Below are 23,356 nucleotides of genomic sequence, written 5' to 3' on the forward strand. Positions count from 1 at the left end.
TCTGTCAGAATTTTACGACGAGTTAAATATGACGACCTCTGTTGATGTCAGGGGAGAAATTTGGATATTATACATTTTATTATTACCAAATACCTCTGACTGTGTAAAGGAAAGGCAAAATATTATTATTATTATTATTGTTTTTTTTTATCATTCTCTGTAACAAGACTCCAACAGCCATTCTATTTGGCATCCAGATGTTTGGGTCATGGTGTAGGAAATGAATGTAAACACGTAAAAGTGCAAAATGGCGTGCAGTGAAACACACAGCAAGTACTGTTATGGTCGTGGATTCAGGTGCACTTAAGTAAATCTGAATGTTTACATCTCCTTTGCCTGGAGTTCCTCCTGCTGAAAAGCACGTAACCACAACAGTGTTTGTTTTTTGTGCATATTTTTATGTGAACAGTTTCAGGCTTTATATTCATAATACAGCTGCTGAAGAAGATGCATCAGAACCAGTAAATGCTTCTTAGCGTTAAGCGCATTTCAAATTAACTGCTCGAATCCCCAGTTAGCCATGTTCCTGAAATGCAACACAGGGACGTCTTCATGACATTTACAAGTGAGTTTATGAATGTTATGTATTTTTTTTTATTATTTACATTATTTTTGTCCTTGTATTGATAAAAAATGTGACATCATAATAAAGCAATCTCTTCTAATCAAAAACTGAATTATGTGATGGGAAAGCTAATTTCGGTCTACTCTCCCGAAATCTACTTTATACAGGTGGCTGTCTTTTGTGCTGGGGGGCTCTGGGGTAATTAGAGCTGTGTTTCTTAAAATGGTCCTTGAGGACCCCCAGACAGTCCGCGTTTTTTGCTTCCTCCCAGCTCTGAGGGTCACCTACCCCTTGTGTAACAACTAAAGCTAGCAAGGCAGTATGGGTAATATTGGATGGATTATGGTAGGGGTTTGGGGTGGGTAAGTTTAGTGTACCGTAAGGTAAGGATGGATAGGGTCAGACTGGGGGATTATGGGTATAGTTCTGTGCTTATGAACAGCTTTAGGACAATCCTGTGCCACCACGAAGTGTCTATATCTGGGGACTGAGTGGTCCCTTCACCAGGCCCTGCTCCTTCCGCATCACTGGGGCATGGATGCTGCAGTCTCGAGCCTCGCACACGCCCGGCACCCCAGCAAGCCCAGCCCCTCCTGACTGGCCCATTGGGCCTGGGTATCCACGGGGCCCCATGGGACCATCTGTCCCATTTCTCGGCTGACCAGGGTGCCCCGGAAAGCCTGTGAAAAGCACAATTATAAAAAGGTGGATTACCACAGTGCTATGACCTTCTCAAAGACACTCACATCATTCCTTTGTGTCTAATAGTGTCATTAGAATACAAGATTCCTCTTGTTTAATACCCGCATTTCGTGCCTGAGAGCTGCACCCCAACCTGGTTTGATGCACCTCACCTGTGTGATCTTCTTGTACCACATCCCACCTACACTTTTCAGCTGACTCCCCTCCCCACCCTGCTGCGATTGCCCCCACCTCTGAGGCCCTGGTATCCATCGATTCCTGGCAGCCCTGTGCCAGGGTCACCTTGGACCCCTTTGGTGCCCTTCTGGCCTGGGAGGAGGACAGGGCATTAAATCATATAAGTCACAAATTTGGATAATAATTTTCAAGAATTTTATCTTAAGTTTGTCTTAACAGCACATTAGCACTCGGTAGCGGCCAGTTCTGCCTATAATTACCTACTGAACCTTTAACCTACTGAATAAATTCTATAAACTACTAGTATAACTGAAGCTAAGGACACAGTTCTTAAATTGTCATAAAATTGCCATAAATCTGATCAGATTATTCTTCAGACCAACAGGGAGTTTCGTCCTGATGGTTACACAGAAAGACGAGTGAGGGAGGAGCAGAGGATGACTGGAAAGCAGGGTCCCGTGGGCCCTGTCCTACCTCTCTGTCCTGCTGCGCCCTCCTGGCCTGGCAATCCCATGTCCCCCCTCGGCCCACTGGCTCCCTTGGAGCCGGACTTGCCGGGTTTACCCTGGGAGCAGCGTGCGGGATCAGAGCGGATCAGTAAAGGGTCCAAACCAACAAACAGCAAACCACTTATGAGTCATTTTAGCTATTATAGAAATTCCTCCAGTCGGCTAACAGAGTGTCACACACTGAGATCAGTGATATCGTTGTGGGATCTTTGAATCTACATCTATGTGTGTTCTCCATGAAAAGTGTCGCTTGGGTGGACCTACACACCTCCCCACCCCCACTCCCTGGCACTTACGGGTTTGCCTGAGGCTCCCGGTGGGCCCCTGATCCCGGGGGGGCCTATTAGGGTGCGGTGGTTGACGGGGCAGCCCTGGGCACATTTGGCACGGATGGACACGGCATACTGTGAAATCTGAGCTGTCACCACTCCCTGGCAGAGCTGGAGGACCTGTTCGTCGGATAGTCCTGGTCCCTGCAGGGACCCACACGTGTCATTTTATTTGAGGTGGGCCTGTTCTGCTTAGTCATCTGTTTACATGAGACCATGTTATACACTGTGAAAAGAAGCGATGATTTGTGATTGTCATGAGTCGTGAGCGAGTACCCTGACTCTAACGTCTCGGTAAAGGAAATTATGACCTTGGAGGTTTCGGGAATGAATGTATTCATTAAAAATGAGCGAGGAGTTAACTATGCATGCGTGTGTCTGCAGTGAAAATCATCTTAGCAGGAGTGACAGGATGAATCGAAGCGAATCGGGAATTCTGTCCAAACACGATATGATGGCCACGTTACTTACGGGGGGCCCTGGTACTCCTTTGGGTCCTGGGGTACCCCTAACCCCGATGTCGCCCATAGCACCAGGATTGCCCCGGGGACCCGGCACTCCTGGGGGGCCCACACGGCCAACAGCTCCATGGGGTCCCGCAAAGCCCCTCTCACCATGCTGGATAACGTAGAATGCTATTCATATCCACTTTCTATTGTACCACGATATGCTTTTTACTTTGAGACGTTTACAAAGTTTACTCTTCTCTTACGGTGGATTATCATTCCAAATCTAAGGTTTAATTTACTTTCTAGTCTCTGAAAAACTTTCTATGCGCAATATTAAAAAATGTTCAGACTTTTTGACGGAGTCAAAAACTACTTAAGAAAGAAGGTTTCTGCTCTGGTGAAATCACGTTTTGGCTGAAGTTAGAAGAAGCTGTAGCACTTACCTTCCCTTTATCACCACGGAAACCGGCGCTACCCTGTTACATGATGAAATTTTTAAAAAAGATAGTTGAAAGTTGAATACAACACATGCCGGAATAAGGACACAAGGCTGTATGTTCATTTGTCAAGAGGGAAAAATCTGCTTAACCGCAGAGAAGTTTGCTTTAGCGCTAAGAACTGATAAAAGCATAATGAGGGAATAGTGCAAGGTTGTAAAAGAGATTTGGCGTGACCTTCTGCCCCTTCGTGCCCTTTAACCCCTGTGGTCCTCTGGCTCCCTTAAGAGAAAGAGGAAAAACAAGAATTATCTTTTGTGAATTATCTTCACAAAATTTATACAGCTGACCTGTGGTGACTCTGAGACACAATCAGAGTAAATGGCACTGAGAGCAAACTTCCCCATTGCTCAAAAATTGGGCAATTGGGGGTTTTGACACTAGCAGATAAGTGGTCTCAAAAGAGCTGTGTTTGAAAAGTGGAACTTTTGCAAAGTGAGAGAAATGACTGGTGTCGGTTCTGTTTTGGTCTGGGGGGGGGGGGGGGGACTCCCCTTTGCTACCACAGACTGTCTTTATACCTTCTCACCGTCCACTCCAGTCTCCCCTTTGGCACCCTAAAGAGAAAAAGACCAAGAGTCACGAGTGAGAGTCGCATGACACCATTAGTCACTGTGAGTGTGCACACCTTCCCCTTTCTATATTTAACCCCGTCTGATGGGCCTAGAGCAGAGAGGAACTGCATTGAACTGGAGATCAACACAGACACTTAAACCCTGTTTTAGTTTTACCTGGAGATGTAATGTAACTACATGAATAGTATAGAATACACTAATGTAAGCAATTACCGACAATCGGTGTAATTTTAATCCAGCCTGAAACCGCACTGTATGTAGTGATCATGAGCCTGCACAGTAAAAATTAAGGAGTGAATTAGCTTCTGTATTTCAGCCAACATGGACCGTTTGAATTGTCATCTCGGTAATAAGGTCACATCTACAAAGACATGGCCGAACAGTGTTTATGTGGAGCTTGAATGAGTGCCAAGCTTCCCATATAAAAAACTGACAGGCTACGCCTACAGCCGGTGCTACAGCAAGGTGTTCAGCAGGTGCAGAGCAGGACAGCACTGCTGAGTGACTCTGATTTTTAAGGAACTGTATGGGTGGGAGGGAAACGTTCTGTTTTTACTGTGTTACTACTGTGTTAAAGGGACAGATCACCCAAAAATGAGAATTCTGTTGTCATTCACTTCCTAAACGGACTTACTCATGTTGACATCAACAGAAATTTTATCTCCGCTATTCTGGAAATTTAGGGAAATTACATGTTTCTTATACCATCTGAATTACCAGGGGCTGTTCGGGGGGGGGGGGGGGGGGGGGGTTACAGTGCCCCCATGATAACATACATGACCCCCCACCCCCCGAAATACTTATAATATGCTATTTGGGTCTGAAACAAATAATAAATAAATCAATTATTATTATTATTTACTTTATATATGTGGGCTAATATTTTGTGTGCTGGAAACAGGTGAAACATGTTTACTTGACAGACTTTTAACGTGGGTGTGTCAGGTGGTCGAGTCGCTTGAGTGGATGAAAAGCAATGTCTAAGCAAGAAATCAGTTACTTATTTGTAAAAACCATAAAATGTGACTGCAAAGCTTTGCATAGAGAAATGATCAGTTTTCAAAATAGTCTTTTGCTTCTTAATGCTGGCAATCTAGTGCAAGTAATATATGGAGGACACTAAGGTCAAAAGCATCTGCCCCCCCAACAGAACAACTGGCCCCAGTCTGCCCCCCAGTTAAAACGGTCTAGAACTGCCACTATGAATCAGCCAGACAAATCACTGTATAAATTGCGTCCCGAACCACCTTAGGACAAACTAATCCCCTCTGAATAGGGCTGTAGAGGGACTGTGTAACAAACACAGAGGGACTGAAAAGCTGCGGCTAGTTGAGCTGACTGGTTCCACCAGCGTTCCAGTGGCAGCTGTGAATCTGCACCTGAATATAAGATGGGTGCTATCAGACACTTTCCTTACCGGCTGGCCCTTTAGGCCATTGGCTCCCGGCTTCCCTGGAATGCCGGCATCTTCTCTCTCCCCTTGTTGTCCCTGTAATGCAAATCACACACATACTTTACTTACAGGTCTTCCACCTACAGTGATATGCATGTAATGCATGATTGGACACAGACAGACAGAATGACAGACAGATGGACGGACGTCGAACAAAACACCAATGACCACAGACAGGTCCAGATTGATGTTATGTGTAGCAACAAACAATCTGCATATAATACTAAACAAAGTGTTTGTACGTTTGTTAAATGTCTGGTCTACGTCGCCAACAGCACATGACAAAGTTATGGACAGATACAGCAAGTCAGCTTCGCCTTGTGTTTCCATACGGCACATTGCGCAATCTTATCGCACGCCACCCTTTCACAGAGCGGAGTAAACAGGACCATGTGCGCAGAGGCTGATCTTCTCATCCGTCACTTATTACGCTTACCGCCGTCCTTGTGACTTATTTTTTTCCCTAGATCATACTTGGGATTTCCCCAAAACACAGAAAACATAAACATTTGCAGTATAATTCAATATATACCACTAATTAGATTTAATTTACCTAAATTTACGCACTGAAACCAAAACTAACAACAGGACCTACCCCATGTAAAACAACACTCACAGAGACTGGTCAAACTTAAAGTGACATGTGAAAATAAATATTTCTCCAGCAATTCTAAAAACAACGTAATCGCCTATAAACACGGACACATGACCAAACCAACCTATAAGTACCTTTTTTTTATTGACGCATCATCTGCATGTTGGATTTTACATTTCGCTGTTGTGACATTTATTCTAGCCAATGGGACTTTACCCAGAACACCAACTTCCCGTTTTTAATGTCAGAAGTGATTAAACGTGGTGCCATTTCGCCCACGGACGTTTCAGAACACGAACAATTGAAATTAAATCAAAACAACCTAAATTTAAAAAGAGGAACTATGCAAAAACACAAACAACGTAAAACTTTCCCCATGAGCTAACGTAAAGTATGTAGTCGCGTACCGCACTACATTTTAAAATGGTACTTAAATAATATGTACATCGATCGTTTAACGTTTTACTTATCACAGTAGCCTGCTTATTAATAATAATGTCTAAGTTATTGTTGGCATAATGTATAGATCAGTACAGTGCTTAAATAATTTACATAAATTATTTAAATATGACCCCCTTCAGCCTGCTTGCGTTTTTTTTTAAAACAGTCCCTCTTAAAGGGTAATGCTTAATCGCTTTTTCATATAAGTTTACGTAAACAGGATGACGTGGTTTGAGAGTGCGGTACCTGCTGACTCCTCATTCAGATGAAATAAATAAACAAATAAATAATAATAATAATAATCGATACGTTATTGATCCCCATGTGGGAATTGTCTGGGTTAAGGGCCTTGCTCAAGGACCCGCAGACGTGCTGAGGTTGGGTTGAATGAATGTCCTACCCGTGCACCCACTCGTCCTTGGGGTCCCCTAGGGCCTGGATCCCCTTTGTCCCCCTGAAAACAATGTAAAAGCCCCATGATCAAAACCTGGCACATTTCAACAAAATATCATTTTATTTTGTTCACTTAATCCAGAATTGCCAACTTTGGTCAGCTGGCTAGAGATTTTCAATTCGGGACTAGTCTGCACACACATGCACACGCATATACATGTATGTAAGAGTTATATCACCTTGTAAATAGTCTGCAGGGTATGCACACTCCCCCAATACTTTTAATGCAGCTAATTTTCAGTTTATGATGGAATAACATAGATTTGGTGTGATATTTCTTGCGTGAGAGAATCTGAAAACGTGAGCGGCTGGCCAGATGCGTGAGAGCTGGCAGCCCTGGTTAATTTTTCACATTAGGACATACCTTAACGCCCAGTGGTCCAGGAATTCCAATTACCCCCGGCACCCCTAGAGGGCCCTGAATGATAAATGAGAAATCAACCCTGTGCCCTACTGGACAAACTCCGGGTAACTAATTGCGACAGTTTTTTGGCATCTTTCCCACTTACATCCTCTCCAGGTTCCCCGTCACTGCCTGGAATGCCCCCCAAGCCCTTGTCTCCCTGACCAAAACATTAAGGGAGGTGAACCAATAAATGTCATTTTCAGAGGCACTATTTTCAAAGCTAGTCTTAATGGATGCTCCACCAGAGATGGGAAATAACCAAATATCAGCTTTCCAACAGAATAAAATGAACTTCTTCATGCCTTTAGTCCAGGTTCTCCTCTGCCTCCTGGGATTCCTGGATACCCCTAAAATAAACAATCAAGAAACAATTAGATGCATAGTTGGCCAGAAATATCATTCAGAAAAGCACTGATCGTTTGATTATTTAGCCAAACGCATTTTTACCATGTAACCAGTTTCTCCGTTGTCTCCTGAGAAGCCAGGGGCTCCAGTCTGACCCTGTGAGTAAGACAACATGTCTCTTTTTAGAGAAATATTTACCATTACACTGACATATAGGCCTTTATCAAGTCAGTCATGAAACTGCCATTTGCCACTGTTACAAAAATGTTTGGTTAACATTTTTAGAAACTATTCCACATTTAACCAGGAGAGTTTGAGACAATAATAATGAGGCAATATAATAATGAGGAAATGAAATGATACAACAAAAAATAATGAAACAGTATATTGTACAGAAACAATTTACGATGTAAACACAGTTACAATACATGTAAAATAATATAACTATGTTATTTTCCGTACTTGCGCTCTCTTAGTGGTGGGTGTTGTTCTATCTATGTGCTGTATTATATTTTAAACTAGTCGCACCTGCTGTAGAAGTCACAAGACACTTCTCTTTATAAGTGTACCTCTGTATACTATGAAGACAATGAATTATAATTAAATTTGAATTTTTTTTAGCTCCACCCACTAACTTGCATGCACACCAGATGAAAGGTTGGTGTTCGGCTGTCCTACCTTCATTCCCATCTCACCATCTGGCCCCATTTTCCCAGGAGTCCCAATCGATCCCTGTAGAGCAAAACCGTCGCCATTAACAGCACTTATTCTGCTGCCGGACTGAAGGACCGTAAATGTATTAACAATAAAGGTTTTAAGTGTTGGTTCAAATCCATTATCAAGATAATGGTGATGATGATGATGATTATTATACAATAATAATAATGATAATAATAAATATGTGTGTCGGCATCCTAGTGTTGTTTGGAGTTGACTGTTAACCTTTATCCCCTTGGTTCCAGGTTTTCCAGGTTTTCCAACTCCTCCCAATGGTCCCTAGAGGTGGACAGAGTTGGCGTCCACCAGGTCAGAGGTCAGGTACAGAAACGTCAATGTCTGATCTGTAATTATCAGTTTTTTTGCTTTCCTCCAACCATAATAACAGGGTTTTCCACAAGTTATTTTTAGAAATGCTACTCACTGTCTTGCCCTTGATTCCGACTTCACCCCACGGGCCAGTCATGCCGATTTCACCCTTTGAGTGACAGGAAAGGTCTATCCTCAACTTTTAAAACTTAGAAATTGCTAGAAACATTTATGGTAGATGCTGTTCCGGTCAAATGGCGGGATTCAATTCTGCCCGTACCTTTGCACCCAGGTCCCCAGCTTCTCCCTTGTCCCCACGGAGCCCAGTTTCACCCTGTGGAGACAACAGCCGGTAAAGAGATACGCCAACCCCTCCCCAGCCCCAACCTTAACCATAAGTAAACAAGCAAAATACAAGTCTTTTGGAATTTTTAGTTTTTTGATCACACGCACAGATTTTTTCTGAAATTGAATTTCCCCTAGTGGTGACTGAAAAAAAAGGTTCCCACATCATCAGAACGACAGGTTTTTATTACATTGTGGGGGCATTTGGGCCCCCACCATGTGCGCAGACACCATCACTGACAAAGCAGCACCCTCCCCAGCTAGAAATACTGAGAAACCCTTGACCAATGTGCTCACCAGGGCTCCAGAGAAGCCTGACGCCCCCTCAGCCCCATCCTCCCCAGGGTCTCCCTGGACATCAGAGGGAAAAAGATCATGTGACATCCAGTGCAACCAAAAACATTTGCCATCAGCCCTTAGAACTGCCGTCCTATAATAAGGATACAAATTCCTTTTAGCACCGTCATTTAAGGTGGCACAGTTTCATTAGTCATTTACCTAATTAATGGTCATTATTAATGTCTCACTATGTTTGCTAGGTCTCTTACTACAAGGATATTTTTTGTCACGCCAGCTACTGAGACGGTTTTTAACAAATACCACCTTAACTCCAAATGTTTCTATGTTTCACCACTAGTCATCCTTTACTTCAGTGCTGACGCAGTATCTTCTCAGGATCAGAGGTCAGCTGACAGCTCTCACCTCAGGGCCCGGGTCCCCCCTTCTTCCAGGCACCCCTTTGAATCCCTTGTACCCCTGAAAACAAGATGATACAGCAACTGAGCTTTCTTCCAGCTAGCATGAGCAGAGGGTGTCCGCTGCACTAGAGACATGTGGCAGCATCAGGCCCACTGGGGGGCCACTCTCATACTCACCTCCCGTCCTTGCACTCCAGGGAATCCATCCTTACCCTGCTCCCCTCTGGCACCCTACACCACAAGACATTATATGATGCTTAGACAGGTGCTACCGCTGGCCATGACTATAACTACGCTGTCACAATTCTATTTCATCTCGAAATGGAAATATTCCATTTACTTTATATAGTGCCTTTTGCAACAAGGGCCACCTAGCATGCTTTGCATATACCTATAGGAATGCACATGGTACATTGTGCAGGAAGAAAAGGCTTCTGCAGCAGGGCTGCCACGCCCTACAGGCAACTTAGGCAATCACCTAGGGCGCAATTTGATTGGGGGGCGTGCAAAAGAGTGAGTGGGGAAAAAAAATCTGATGAAATCAATCTGGGTGCCCAAACCTCTTGGCCATATAATTAAATAACTTGAATAAAGACATAATATAAACGGTATGCATACCCCACATCCTAAAAGTGGGGGTTAGGGTTACCTTGGGCCCAGCAAATCCGGCAAATCCAGGCTCTCCAGGAAGGCAGTCGCAGTCCGTGGGGCCCTCCTCCTCCCCTAGGGTGGCGATGCCGTTTTCATAGTAGGGCACCTGGGTGGTCACCGTGGTTACCTCCTTGGCATAGTCGTACGACTGGGATGTGGTTGCCACGTAGGGATATGCGTCCTCCGTTATCATAGTGACGACGGAGGAGGCAGGGTCATAAGGGTGGTAGGGGTCGTAGGCGGAGGCCGTCTGCTCTTCGTAGCTTGTGGTGGGATCCAACCGGACCTCGTCTGTGTGGCAGCGGAGGTCACATGTCCAATTTGACTCACTTAGCTACAAGCTAAAGTGTAGCTACACCAGGTACCTTAATAAGTTCTCTGTATGTAAAATTAACTAATATCCGTAATATACAAACGAAAGGTGTTATATCTCAAAAGAATGAAAAAGTCGTTAAACGCCATGTAGACGGATAAAAATGACCATTAAAAACCATTTTATGTAATGACTAAAATTTAAAGATAAATCCTATATTAAAAAAATAATAATGTAAATGCACAAAGATATACATGAGTGAGCAGGAAGTTCAGGTTACTGCAAGGTTTCGTAATACCTGGAAGGGGGTATCCTGAATCCTCTTCATAGACGTCCACCACAGAGCCCTCGAGGACATGCTCATCACCTGCACATACACCGGTCATGGTTAAACTGATACTTCCCATGAACTGTCTGGTTAGATCAATCATGAACTAAGCAAGTAATTAAAAAAACTACATGTGAATCCTTCACAAATAGTCCAACGATACTTGAGTTTGCTATATTTACCGTGAGATATTATGGAAATTGATGTCCACATAGCTTGAACACAATTTGCACAGGGGGTCATGTGACCAGGGGAGTAAGTCTTCTGCTAATAGAAAGGTACGTTCAGAAAGCAATGGCGCCCCCCTCAGTAATGGAGGACCACCTACCTGAATGGTAGCCGGAAAAATCATCTTGCGCGGACACCAGGAGGCCATACAGCAGGAGCAGTGTGAATCCACTCAGCTGGGATGTCTTTGCAAAAAAAAAAAAAAACACTCAGGTTCTTGGTAGACCCCGTGTGTCACAGATATGAGTCGCAGTGTGTCAGCATCCCCTTGCTGCTAATGGCTGTGTTCTGATTCCAGATTTGTGATTAAACAAGAGTAATTATTAGAATAAACAGTCACTGAGTGATGACCCTTCTCGTGGTACAGTGCCTTTTTGGGATGAGGAAGGTTGTGTAAAACTGGTCAGCAGTCATGCACCACCATGTCAGTGGCAGATGACCCCCGTGAATCAATTAAACTCAAATTCACAGTGAACTCCACCTGCACAGAAGAGGGCAATGCCAAACCACTTCTGCATTTTATCAAAGACCTTAGCTTGTGGATGGACACTCCAGAACGAATAACAATCGTGGCGGGACCCTCAGGTTGGCTGCTCTGGTTTCTACAATACTTTTGGGTCAAAGACTTCTGTAGGTCTGATTGCCAAAGTTGAAATGAATCTGTAAGGACCAGCCCTGTAGTCAATAGCCTGAAACAGAGAAGCTTATATTCTGAAGGCTATAGTGGCTCTGTGGGTGGTATTCTTGCCTCATCATGCCATGGTTGGGGGTTTCATTGGGATACCTGGTCATTACAACTACAGGAACATTTATGACATCCCATTCTAAATCAACCATCTTGGCTTGGCATTGCACTGTAGTGATGTGAGGCTTGCATGCAACTGCTCAGCCATGGAAGCCCATTCCATGAGTTTTGTGCTGGGGTTAATGCCAGAGGAAGTTTGGAACCCTGCAGGTATCGAGCCAACAGAGCATTGGGGACTTTTACCCACCATGCGCCTCAGCACTCGGCGACCCGAGTTTCTCTTGTTCCTACATGCTTCCACTTTGCAATAATCCCACTTATAGTTGACAGTGGAATATCCAGCAGGGAAGAAATTTCACAAACTGACTTATTGCAAAGGTGGTATCCTATGACAGTACCACGCTTAAATTCACTGAGCTCTTCAGAACGACCCACTCTTTCACAAATGTTTGTAGATCTGACTGCATGGCTAGGTGCTTGAATTATATGTCTTAGGCAATGGGTTTGAATGAAACACCTGAATTCAACGATCAATTAAGTCCCAATAAAAACCCATTTCCAAAAAAGTTAGGACACTATGTAAAATGCAAATACACACAGAATGCAATGACTTACACATCACTTAAACTGATATTTAATTGAAAATAGAACAAAGACAACATCAAATGTTGAAGCAGAAATGTTATTGTTTTATGACAAATATGTGCTCAATTTCAATTTGACACCAGCAACGCATTTTAAAAAAATTGCGACGGGCAACAAAACACTGGGAAAGTTGTGTGATGCTAAAACAAAGCACTTGGGTGAATATCTCACAGCTAACAGGTCAGTAAGACGATGGGCTACAAAAATAGCTTCCCAGAGTCTCTGTGCAGTGAAGATGTGCAGAGGTTCACCACTCTGTGAAGGTCTGTGTGGGCAAACAGTGCAAGAATTTAAGAAAAATGTTCCTCAACGCAATGTTGCAAAAAATTGGCGAATTTCATCATCTACAGTACACAGTATCTTTAACTGATTCCGAGAATCCGGAGAATTCTCTGTACATAAGGGACAAGGCCAAAAACCAACACTGGATAGCCATGGGTCCTCAGGCAGCACTGCATTAAAAACAGACATGAATCTACACTGGAAATCACTGCATGGGCTCAGGAACACTTCCAAAAACCCCAGTCTGTGAACACAGTTCATCGCTCCATCCACAAATGCAGGGTGAAACTCTACCATGCAAAGAAGAAACTATATCTAAACATGATCCAGAAGGGGAGCGGACAGTTCAAAAGCCAACATCCATGATGGCTTGGGGACCTTGCACATCTGGGAAGGCACCATTAATGCTGAATGACACATACAGGTTTTGAAGTAACATATTCTGACATTCAGACAAGGTTTTATTCAGATGTATATTTCAGCAAGACAATGACAAGCTACATTCTACACGTATTACAACAGCAGGTCTCCATAGTAGAAGAGTCTGGATGCTAGTCTAGCCTACCTGCAGTCCAGACCTGTCACCCTTTGAAAACATTTGCTGCATCATGAAACGAGAAATACAGAAATACAGACCCCAAAGTGTTGAGTAGTTGAAATCCTCTATCATAAGAAGAATATTAAGAAATATATAAACCAGAGGGGGCCATTCAGCCCATCAAGTTCGTTTGGGGAGAACTTAACTAATAGTTCAGAGTTGTTAAAGTCTTATCTAGCTCTGATTTAACGGAACCCAGGGTTTTAGATTGTGCTACACTGCCAGGAAGACTATTCCATACTCTAACTACATGCTGTGTAAAGAAGAGCTTTCTCAAATTCACTTTAAAATGTTCTCCCACAAATTTCCACCTATGGCCATGAGTTCTAGTATTTAAACTAATATTGAGGTAGCCATTTGGCTGAACAGCATCCAGACCTGTTAGAATCTTATATACCTGAATCATGTCCCCCTTAGTCTCCTTTGCTCAAGGCTAAACAGATTGAGCTCAGCTAACCTCTCCTCATAAGACATTCCTCTAAGACCAGGAATCATTCTCATCACCCTACGTAGCACCTTTTCCAAGGCAGCAATGTCCTTCTTAAGGTGTGGTGACCAAACCTGCGCACAATGTTCTAGGTGGGGTCTTACCAAGGAATTATATAATCCTAGCATCACTTCCCTTGACTTAAACTCCACACACCTAGAAATGTAACCCGACACCCTATTGGCCTTTTTTATTGCTTCCCCACATTGGCGAGAGTGGGACATGGAAGCATCAACATACACACCGAGGTCTTTCTCATAATCAGCTACTTTTATTTCAGTGGAACCCACAAAATATCTGTACTTTATATTTTTGCGTGGATAAACCTTACATATATTTGCGTTAAATTTCATTTTCCAGCAGTTGGTCTCCTCAGTTCCCAAATGTTTACAGCTGTGTTGTTCAAAGAAGAGGTGATGCAACACAGTGGTGGACATGTCCCTGTTCCAACTTTTTTGGAGCATGTTGCTGGTATCAAATTCAAATTGACCATATATTTGTCATAAAATAACATTTTTCAGTCTTGACTTTTGTCCCTATAGTGGTATTTTGGATGCACCTTGGATGCACCTTGTTTTCCAAAATAAACATTCCACAGGCAAGTTCCACATTGCAGTCACTGAAGAAACCAAGAACCCTTTCACAGCACCAAAGTTTAGTGGCTTCTAATGTAATTTATTATGAGTTTGGCTGTGAGACCATCCATCCTCCTTCCAACTGATTATCCTGGTCAGAGTTGGAGGACAGTTCCCTTACTGTTAAAATAATGTTTTCATCTTTTCAATTTTTTTTATGCAAAAGTAGTATTCTGTGCATGGTGCAATACCTGTTTGTTTTCAGAAGGAATGAAAAAATAAATCCTAGCCCCCACCCCCCAAACAAACAATGCATGGGAAGATCTGTGAGAATTCCCAGAATGCTCTGTAGTGAGACGCCTATGTGTGAATGTGGGAAATGAAATGCAGGACTTCCAGCAGGAGTGATGGCGCTGTCAAGCACCATCGATCCACAGACCTCCAAGGAGACCCAAGCATGTTTCGCATATTCAGAACTCTTAAGTCTAGTGTACACAAAACGGAGGGAAAACATTTCAGTTGTGTCTTACATGGAAATACTGATCTTTGTTTGCTATTAGCCCATGTGAGGAAGGAAAGCTTCCAAAAGAAATGCCTTTGTGACAGAGTGACATTTCTGGCATTCTGTTTTAAAGGAAGCTTGGCTCCATAATTAAAATACATTTCTAAATACTTTCAAACTCATCTTTCTCCTATAGCTGTAATACAATGGTGTGGAACCCATGGTTAGAGTTGCATTTGGTTTCATTCCAGAACAAAGTTTCCCAACTCAGTCTCTGGGGACCCCCAAACAGTCCATGTGAACTGGGAGTATCTGAGGACTGGGTTGGGTAACACTGGTCTAAAGGACTCATCACATACAGTTGGATGGTTCACAAAACCGAAGAACCATTCGGAAACTCACATCACCACAATCAATTTGAAAATCACAGATAACTAAGCACAACGTCAGCAATACTGATTAATTATGGTTAACTTCATACATACAGAAGTATTTGATTCCCCACAGCTGGTTGACTGCTTTCTCTAACATTCGGTAACGTCTAAGAGCCGACTCGTTGACATGAGACGCACACACCAGCACACCATCGAACCGTGTCAAGCAGCTCACTTTCGGCAACCCACTACTCTCACACATCGGAGTGTCACGGCTTACCTCCACCCTGAAAGACGGCATGATGGTAGGCTCCACGGCAACGTGGCGTCTGAAAGACTAACGCTTTGCAGAAACGTGCGGCAACCCTGAGGACAGACCAATCAGAAGAGCACAGGCCGTCTGGCGAGGGACTGGTCAAAGTATATGCTCCCCACAGGCAGATGGTACCTAAGATGGCTTTCCCCCTCCTGAGCAGGTTTCTCGGCAATTCTTTTATCAGGAGAATCCCGCTTTACATCATCCCGCCTTCCAGAAACCACGGCGCCCAAAGAACCTGCGTCGGACTCCCCTGCTGTCCCTGGAAAGAGCCGCACACCAGCCGTTCCGAGGGCCCCTCTCCACCCCTCTGCAGTGCAGTGAGAAATACCTGGTCCTGTCCAGAGCAAATAATCTTGGAGACGTGGGGGGGGGGGTGGGGTGGAAGTAGGAATGAATGCAGAAAGACACGGGTGGAGAAAGGAGATGGGCAAACTACGCCAATGCAAAGAGAAGACTGGAAACACAGAGGCTAACGCTAACAGTAACGCTAAGGCCTAAGCTTCCAAAGGCAGGACTGCAAAGGTCGAGGGTGCAGCAACGGGCTGGTGGGGGCAGACTCTCATTTCCAAGCACAGGGCTCACCCACCAGTCCCTCCAGACAATAAGGCCGCAATTACCGCCCATATAAAACATGAGGCCCACATCATCCCTCCCATCCTGAAGACACACCAGCCTAAGAGATCCCAGCAAGCAAAACATCAAAAACCAGCATGCATCACATCACAAGCACAAAATGAGATTCTAACACGTGTGGGCATCACAATAGGCAGTCAAGGCAGCCTCAACTGGTAAGATAAGCTACTGTATACTGTGGATGCGTTTCCTGCAATAACAGTGTAACTAGAGCAAGGAACACTTCAAAGAGTAAGAAAAGAAAATGTGAATTTCCATGTCAAATGCTGAAAGGCAATAAATCAGACAATAGTTACTTTATTTTAAAAAATGAACATGTAATCAAAGATGATCTTTGACCAATGCACCAATTGTAACACTTGTAGCAGACATTCTACATAGAGCTTAGAGTGTGGAAAAAGGTCATGACATGGGACAGTAGGGTCACAAGATATGAGGACATTTAGAGACCAGCCACTTTGTGACAGAATCCCCCAATTAGAACTCAAACTGAGATACAAAGTAACGTCGTCTGAGACTTTTTATTCAAATTAATGACTGCAAACAGAACTGAAACTTCCGTAACAGCTTGTATTTTAAAAAAAATTTTTTTTTTTTTTTTACAGTTTTACTCCCAGAATTCCCAAGATGTGATATCAGAAATAAGGGTTATGCTTGGTCATTTTACTGCGAGGGACTCCCCCAAAAGGGGGGAATTTTAATTGGCAAGATTTCTCAACATGAGAACAGCATTGCTTTTGGAAATACTGTCAAAATACCGTATGCCTATGAAGAATTCGATACCAAGCCTAGTTGAGCCACACTGAATAAAAACATTACAATCCCCATTCTTTAGGCCTTACTGTGACTATACAGAGAGACAATTGACAAATTAGGACCTTTATTTGAACATTTTTCCATATCTGTAGAACCATCCAAAACTCAAATAAAAAAAATTAAGAAAGGAAACAAAAGTCCAATTTCGCGAGTAGACTTGGCTTCTTCTGTATCCCAATGCTTTTCTTCTCCCTGGAGTAAGTAGTCAATGGTGGAACATTTCCCAACCTGGCTGAGATATGAGATCAGAGTTGGGACCACATCTGGGTCATTCCAGGAAGCACGTGTTTATTGGTTGGGATATGTGCAGGGGTACACCTCATGAATGCAGAAGACACCTCAGAAAGACACCTCACTTCCTGCTCTTCTTGCTTCTCTGCCTCTTGTCAGCAGAGCGAGACTCCCTGAAACAGGCATCGTGGGAAAGGTTAGAAAACCGATTTTATTACTCTAGGTTTGTCAAAACGCCAAGCGACGTTAACGCGGGGAGATGTCATGCTGGGACAAGCGCACTGCCCCCGATCACTGATCTTAAGGTCAATCACAACCACTGAAGCATCTCACCTTTTCTTCTTGCTGTCCCTGTCCCGGCTGTGGGGTCTCTCCCGGATGCGCCCTCTCTTCCGTTGCCTCTCCCGGCTACGTTCTCTGTCCCGACTGCGTTCTTGGCTACACTCCTTGCCCCGGTTGCGTTCTTGGCTACACTCCTTGCCCCGGTTGCGTTCTTGACTATGATCCCTGTCCCGGCTGCGTTCCTGGCTGCGTTCTTGACTACGATCCCTGCCACGGCTGCGTTCTTGACTACGATCCCTGCCACGGCTGCGTTCTTGACTACGATCCCTGCCACGGCTGCGTTCTTGACTACGATCCCTGCCACGGCTGCGTTCTTGACTAGGCTCCCTGCCACGGCTGCGTTCTTGACTAGGCTCCCTGCCACGGCTGCGTTCTTGACTAGGCTCCCTGCCACGGCTGCGTTCTTGACTAGGCTCCCTGCCACGGCTGCATTCTTGACTACGATCCCTGCCACGGCTGCGTTCTTGACTAGGCTCCCTGCCACGGCTGCGTTCTTGACTACGATCCCTTTCCCAGCTGTGTTCCCGGCTGCGTTCCCGGTTGCGCTCCCTTCCTCGGCTGCGTTCTTGACTACGCTCCCTGCCCTGGCTGCTTTCCTGACTATGCTCCTTGCCCTGGCTGTGCTCCTGGCTGCGGTTCTGGCTCCGCTGATGCCTGTGCTGTGAGCTGTGGCTTTCCCGGGTGCTGCTATGGGACTGGCCTGACTCGACTGAACCTGACCGCTGGTCTTCAGACTTCCTCCTGAGGGAGGAATGAGAGGAGATGACATTGCATGACCCTGATCATGGTGTCAGGATCTCCATGGACCCATGCACTAATCTGAAAGGAATCCTCATGGTGAGATTTACACAGACAAAACTAAAAGTATCATAGGAAAGAGGCTGAAACCTGTGAGAAGGGGGTCTGGACCCCTTGGGCTCCTCCTCTTCCTCCATTTCTTCCTGCCACACCCTAGCAAGCTCGCCCGAGTGGACCTCTATCACCTCACGGATTACCTGTGGGTCACATATGTGCACACGCGCAGAGCTCAATAAGCATCAGACAAAAGATTCAAAGTGAACCTCAGACCCATCCATGATAGCAATTAGCAGTTCAGGTCACCCTGATGGTTAGAACTTTGGAGTGACACTGCTTCTCAAAGTCAGTGGCCTATACAATGAATATTGATAAGACAGGGGGCTGTCAAGTACACGGCATTACACTGACCTCGGTGTAGGACTTTTTTGTGATGTGGACATTCTTGGCCCGGTACGACTGCCTACGCCGCTTGTAGTCCCTCATCTCAGCTAGAACTTCCAGGTGAGACTTTGGTCCATTTTGCTCATCATCTGTGAAGAACAGGAAAGGATCAATAACCTGACCATTTCACAAAAAGGATGGGAGTAGTTTCATGTGAAAAAGACAGCTACAAATCCGTGGCCTATCATTAGTCACGTTCTTCAATTCACCGACCAATTATCATCTGCAATGCTAAAATAATGGTCCTTAACTTATTTTCTCATGAACATACATTCACATCCATCCAGACATTCTCAATAAGATCTAACCAGTTAGGAGGTTAATACTTGATATTTAACTAAAATGTCTTATACTTACTGAGGCCAAAACACATGGGCTTACAAAGAAACACGTATTAGCAACGCTAACTGCATATTGCAGAACGCATATTACTATATTACAATTTTAGTCGACCAAGGCAAAACAGAATCCAACAGGACAAACACATACAGAAGTGCCATGGTCCTTTAAGTTATAATCACGTTTGATTAAAATACACTTGTTCTCCTAAGAGAAGCTCCAGGAAAAAAACTAAATATTTCTCAGAACAACGACAGAGCAGCAGGTGTGACACACAAAGCAGTATGAAGAATTCCACCTTTCTGCAGCTTGGCCACCAGATCCACATAAAGGTCGTCGTTGCTGGTGGATGAAGTCGGATCTCTCTGCTGGCTGGCCATTGCTCTTACATGGTCATAGAGCGCCAGGCGGTCGGCTACAGTGAGGTCGCACATCGCCCTCTTGTGGTTCAGAGGGACATCAGGAGGGTCTGCAGAATATTCACCTGCAGCAAGGAAAGGTGGGGCTTCAAACAGACGTGCAAACAGATGCACATGTGGAGAACTGCAGAGAGGACAGACACCCAAGGCCAGTGGCCAGCCATAGTGATTTCTGTGCATTGGCGGCGCATCAATCTGGCGGAAATAAACTTTTCCAACAGCTAGGACTCCACACAGAGCCAAATGGTGCAGGAGATGCCACACAGTGAACTCCTTCACGAAGCATTACCAATGTTGGCAACTGCTAGGAATGCTTCGACTCACGATTATTTAGGTCACCGCAAATGCGGCAATGTGATGTCATGGAAGATTGGGGCAAGCGTACCATGACGGGTAAAAGGGAAGAAACGCTTCTGGTGTATCGGTGTGCTTCCACAGCGCGTCTTACGGAACCAATCACGCGGAGCCAGCGCGCGCACACACGCACACACACACGCACACACAGAAGTCAAGTTTCACCCACACAGCGAAAGGCTGCTGCATCAAGCCAGTGACTACAGAAGATGCTTCACTGTTTGGACTGTTATTAAAAAAAATAAAATAAAAAATCAAAGGGCAAAAACTTACCTTTTCATTACTGAATTAATGATTAATCTCATTCGATTAACTTGCATGTTAATCATTTTTTTTTAATGCTTGGTTTGGTGCACTTACAAATTGTTTTTTGTTCCGCATCAACACTGAATGCATACCGATGCAAGGGAAGTTCTAAACAAAGTCTGACACTCAAAGCTACAGTCCACACACTTGGGAGAGGGAGCCTGGTTTAGGACCCTGACCATCGGGCACCACAGCCCCACCTCCACATTCCAGGCAATCAACAGCTGTGAAGACACCACTGAGCCTGGCTCATTTTAAAGGATATCATGCGAAAGGATACTGCAAGTAAACAGGCAAGCCTGAATCAATGTGAGGAGGGAGTCTAGTTCCCACTTCCTCAATACTCACCACTGAGACTGGAAAAAAACAGAACAAAAACAGTGATAACAAGCACCCTGTGTCGTCATAAGCCGCCCAGAAACTGGAAGGAGTGAGATGTTAAACTCTGTAGCCGAGTGGTGACATCACGTGCCTCAAGTTTCTACTGGGTACTCAAAATTTCCATAATGCACTACAAAGAGTGCAGATTGTTTTCTAGCGACCCCTGCTGGACAGAACGCGTAAAACTGTGTTGTACAAGTACCAGAAAAACACCAAAAATAATCAGCACATTGTATCAATCTGTGCTGGTAAAACATAAAGCATTTAATTTAGCATTTAACGAACTGAACTGCTGATACATACAGGGTAGATCATTATATACATAGTTATAAATGACCTTACTTTGGCTGTACATTCCCTCCATTCTGATGGGCGGGGCACTTGCTCTAGCTTGAAGAATGACCTGTTGCTGGGTGTTTTTGTCTGGAGGGCATAAACAAAGGCCTCACTGTTAGAAAATTCAGGCTGTATTCACATTCAGGGCCTGTACTTCTGTATCTCCATCAGTTACCATCTCTACCACATCATGAACACCCTACGGTACGTCACCAAGGGACCGAAAGACGCATTTCCCAGGCACACTCACCAATGCTTATGGTGGGGATTTTAGCTTTACTGTGAAATGCTGAAGGGTTGTACATCACCTCCTAAAATAAACACAAGAGAGTAAATACAGAATCCCCCAAAAAAACTATAATCACAAAGGGCTCTTTCCCACTGCACTAGGTACCATACTTTTGGTAGTTCAAGAAAGTACCAAAAATAAGGTACTTCAAGGTGTTGAAGTTTCCACTGGCATAAGGGAGTATTAGGGTATTTCGTACTCAATTTGAAAAATGACTGTAGTATATTACAGGGCTGATGTGCGATATTAATGTGGACATTTCATGTTATGCACATGCAATTCTTACATAACTAGTTAGCTAGATTAAGGCTTTTAATTAGCTTCAATTCGGTGTAGGTATAGTGCAGGAAGTTTAAGTTTCGCTAAAACATTTGAGGAAAGTACTGAAAGTACCATATTAAAAGTATGGTACCTGGTGCGGTGGAAAAGCGCTCTAAGAAACTTAACGGATGACTGGGGGAAATTATTGTGAGTACAGCAGCAAGATGCACAAAATGCAGACAAAGGATTTACGTAGTGTAAGCCAGCGATTCCCCTAAAGCCTCCCATCAACCTTTATTGTACGTGGTCACTCACGAAGGGAGACGTTTACAGTGACCCTTAAAAATGACGACGGTGGAGACCTTGAGCCTGGTAGCCCGGGCGAACGGTTTACCTGCTCTTCTTTGGAGTAGCCCATCTTACTGAGCTTACACGACGCCGTGTGTCTATCCAGGCTTCTTCTGGGGACTCGGTGGTTACTGTCATACGGACACACCTCCATAGGTTCCTGTTTCAACAACAGCAGCCAGCAAGTTACTAATCAACCCAGAACCACTAAGAATCCCATGGAATCCCAGGCTTGAAGACACATTTATAGTATCAAATTATACATTTGTCTATTATAACACATCTCTAATGATGATATCACGACACATCCATGTGAAGCACCTTGGGAGGACCCTGTTGTGAAAGGCGCTACATAAAAATAAGTTGAACTCAATTGAATAAAGCAAACTATAAATTTAAGTAAAAACTGCAAAATTAATGCAATGGGTATCAGCATTTATTCCAAGTCCTGCATATTGTACGTCAGATAATTAGCGTCTAAGCTGGCATTTAATGGGCAGATTCTGTTTTTCAGTTAACAGGACATAGAGATATTACCGGTCCACTTGCAGCACCATCTGCTGGAAATTTCAGTTCACTGTTACCAACTTCCCAGCACATTAAACTGTACATTACAACGGAGCTAGAAGGTCCCAGCAGTGATACGATTACTCTGATGGTAGCAAGTTTTTAACTCAGGCCCTTTTGACGTGGACATAGAGCCTTAACCTGCCAGGGTGGGCACTGTCCACCCACACCGCAAGCCTCCGTTATCAGCTGAATTTACCCTTCCCGGAAAATCTGTACATGACACTGAATGAATAACCATGCGAGCAAGACGTTGTATGACAAAAGTCGTTTAAAATGACGGAAGACACGAAGATAAAATGCGTGATTTTCAGGACAAGGCAACGAGACGAATTCTGAATTTTAGCGATGGCACATGCTGGGCTCTTTCTCAAACAATCAAATGTGGGATTGGGCATGAAAAAATGTCCCTTAATAGAAGACATTTAAAACGTATGTTAAATTATACTCGGAATGCAGTCATAAATAAGAGAAGGCAGCTACCTCCGCAGCATCCATGTCAAGCGTCTGTCTCCAGCCTAACGCTTCAAATATCTCGCTAAGCTTTTTTCGGCAGCTCTCTGTAAATTCAGTCAAGTCCTGAAGACTCTTTTCTCGACACTGAATGACTTCTGATATTTCCATGTCGGCTGATAAAACGCACTTTACAGTTTGTCGGAGTGGAGAAAATGTAGGCCCTACTTCAGCTTTCCTAGCACGACCAACAAGCCGAAGCCATTTGCGAACCGGAAGTATAAGCTAGTCAATACGCGTAAGGTCAGTCCTACGGTGGCATTGTGGGATTTTGAGTAATCGCGGCTATTCGTGAGACCCTTCTCCAAACTTCGCCTAAGAAACGGATTCTGAGCCGTTTATACATTGGCCCTCTCTTGTCACGTGGTCT

At 44.2% G+C, this 23,356-nt stretch overlaps 2 protein-coding genes across 3 annotated transcripts; both read right to left on the reverse strand.

The window, feature by feature from the left end:
• Positions 1-377: 377 nt before the first annotated feature.
• Positions 378-15,910, reverse strand: zgc:113232 (uncharacterized protein LOC541546 homolog). The gene is made up of 25 exons (XM_049025512.1): positions 15,574-15,910; positions 11,186-11,270; positions 10,828-10,896; positions 10,215-10,507; positions 9,743-9,796; positions 9,570-9,623; positions 9,165-9,218; positions 8,803-8,856; positions 8,638-8,691; positions 8,439-8,492; positions 8,175-8,228; positions 7,599-7,652; positions 7,454-7,498; positions 7,255-7,308; positions 7,110-7,163; positions 6,693-6,746; positions 5,221-5,292; positions 3,750-3,785; positions 3,406-3,450; positions 3,175-3,207; positions 2,754-2,900; positions 2,250-2,426; positions 1,919-2,009; positions 1,499-1,576; positions 378-1,245 (listed from the first exon to the last, which is right to left on the reverse strand). The coding sequence occupies exons 1-25, from the start codon at positions 15,592-15,594 to the stop codon at positions 1,040-1,042; spliced, it is 1,992 nt and encodes a 663-aa protein (XP_048881469.1). The 5' UTR covers positions 15,595-15,910; the 3' UTR covers positions 378-1,039.
• A 616-nt stretch (positions 15,911-16,526) lies between these two features.
• snrnp48 (small nuclear ribonucleoprotein 48 (U11/U12)) lies at positions 16,527-23,222 on the reverse strand. 2 transcript variants are annotated; one of them, XM_049025003.1, is made up of 10 exons: positions 22,957-23,222; positions 21,953-22,066; positions 21,259-21,319; positions 21,015-21,095; positions 19,511-19,696; positions 18,841-18,962; positions 18,523-18,629; positions 17,750-18,375; positions 17,626-17,719; positions 16,527-17,465 (listed from the first exon to the last, which is right to left on the reverse strand). In XM_049025003.1, exons 1-10 carry the CDS (start codon positions 23,095-23,097, stop codon positions 17,414-17,416), a joined length of 1,584 nt encoding a protein of 527 aa, XP_048880960.1. In that variant the 5' UTR covers positions 23,098-23,222; the 3' UTR covers positions 16,527-17,413. The 2 variants fall into 2 exon arrangements, with proteins under 2 accessions (XP_048880960.1, XP_048880959.1); XM_049025002.1 differs by having other exon boundaries at positions 17,626-18,375; positions 22,957-23,220.
• Positions 23,223-23,356: the final 134 nt, after the last annotated feature.

Source organism: Brienomyrus brachyistius, chromosome 9 (assembly GCF_023856365.1).
Source record: "Brienomyrus brachyistius isolate T26 chromosome 9, BBRACH_0.4, whole genome shotgun sequence".
In the NCBI taxonomy this organism is placed as follows: Eukaryota; Metazoa; Chordata; class Actinopteri; order Osteoglossiformes; family Mormyridae; genus Brienomyrus; species Brienomyrus brachyistius.

Excerpts from the sequence above, each read along its gene's own strand:
- zgc:113232 (XM_049025512.1), bottom strand. The coding sequence starts at position 15,594 with ATGCCGTCTTTCAGGGTGGAG. Across the intron at positions 9,797-10,214 it reads CCGGATTTGCTGGGCCCAAG|GGTGCCAGAGGGGAGCAGGG; the intron begins GTAACCCTAACC and ends CTTGTGGTGTAG. Across the intron at positions 9,624-9,742 it reads CTGGAGTGCAAGGACGGGAG|GGGTACAAGGGATTCAAAGG; the intron begins GTGAGTATGAGA and ends TCTTGTTTTCAG.
- snrnp48 (XM_049025002.1), bottom strand. The coding sequence starts at position 23,097 with ATGGAAATATCAGAAGTCATTCAGTGTCGAGAAAAGAGTCTTCAGGAC. Across the intron at positions 21,096-21,258 it reads AATCCCCACCATAAGCATTG|ACAAAAACACCCAGCAACAG; the intron begins GTGAGTGTGCCT and ends TATGCCCTCCAG. Across the intron at positions 18,630-18,840 it reads CAAAAAAGTCCTACACCGAG|GTAATCCGTGAGGTGATAGA; the intron begins GTCAGTGTAATG and ends TGTGACCCACAG.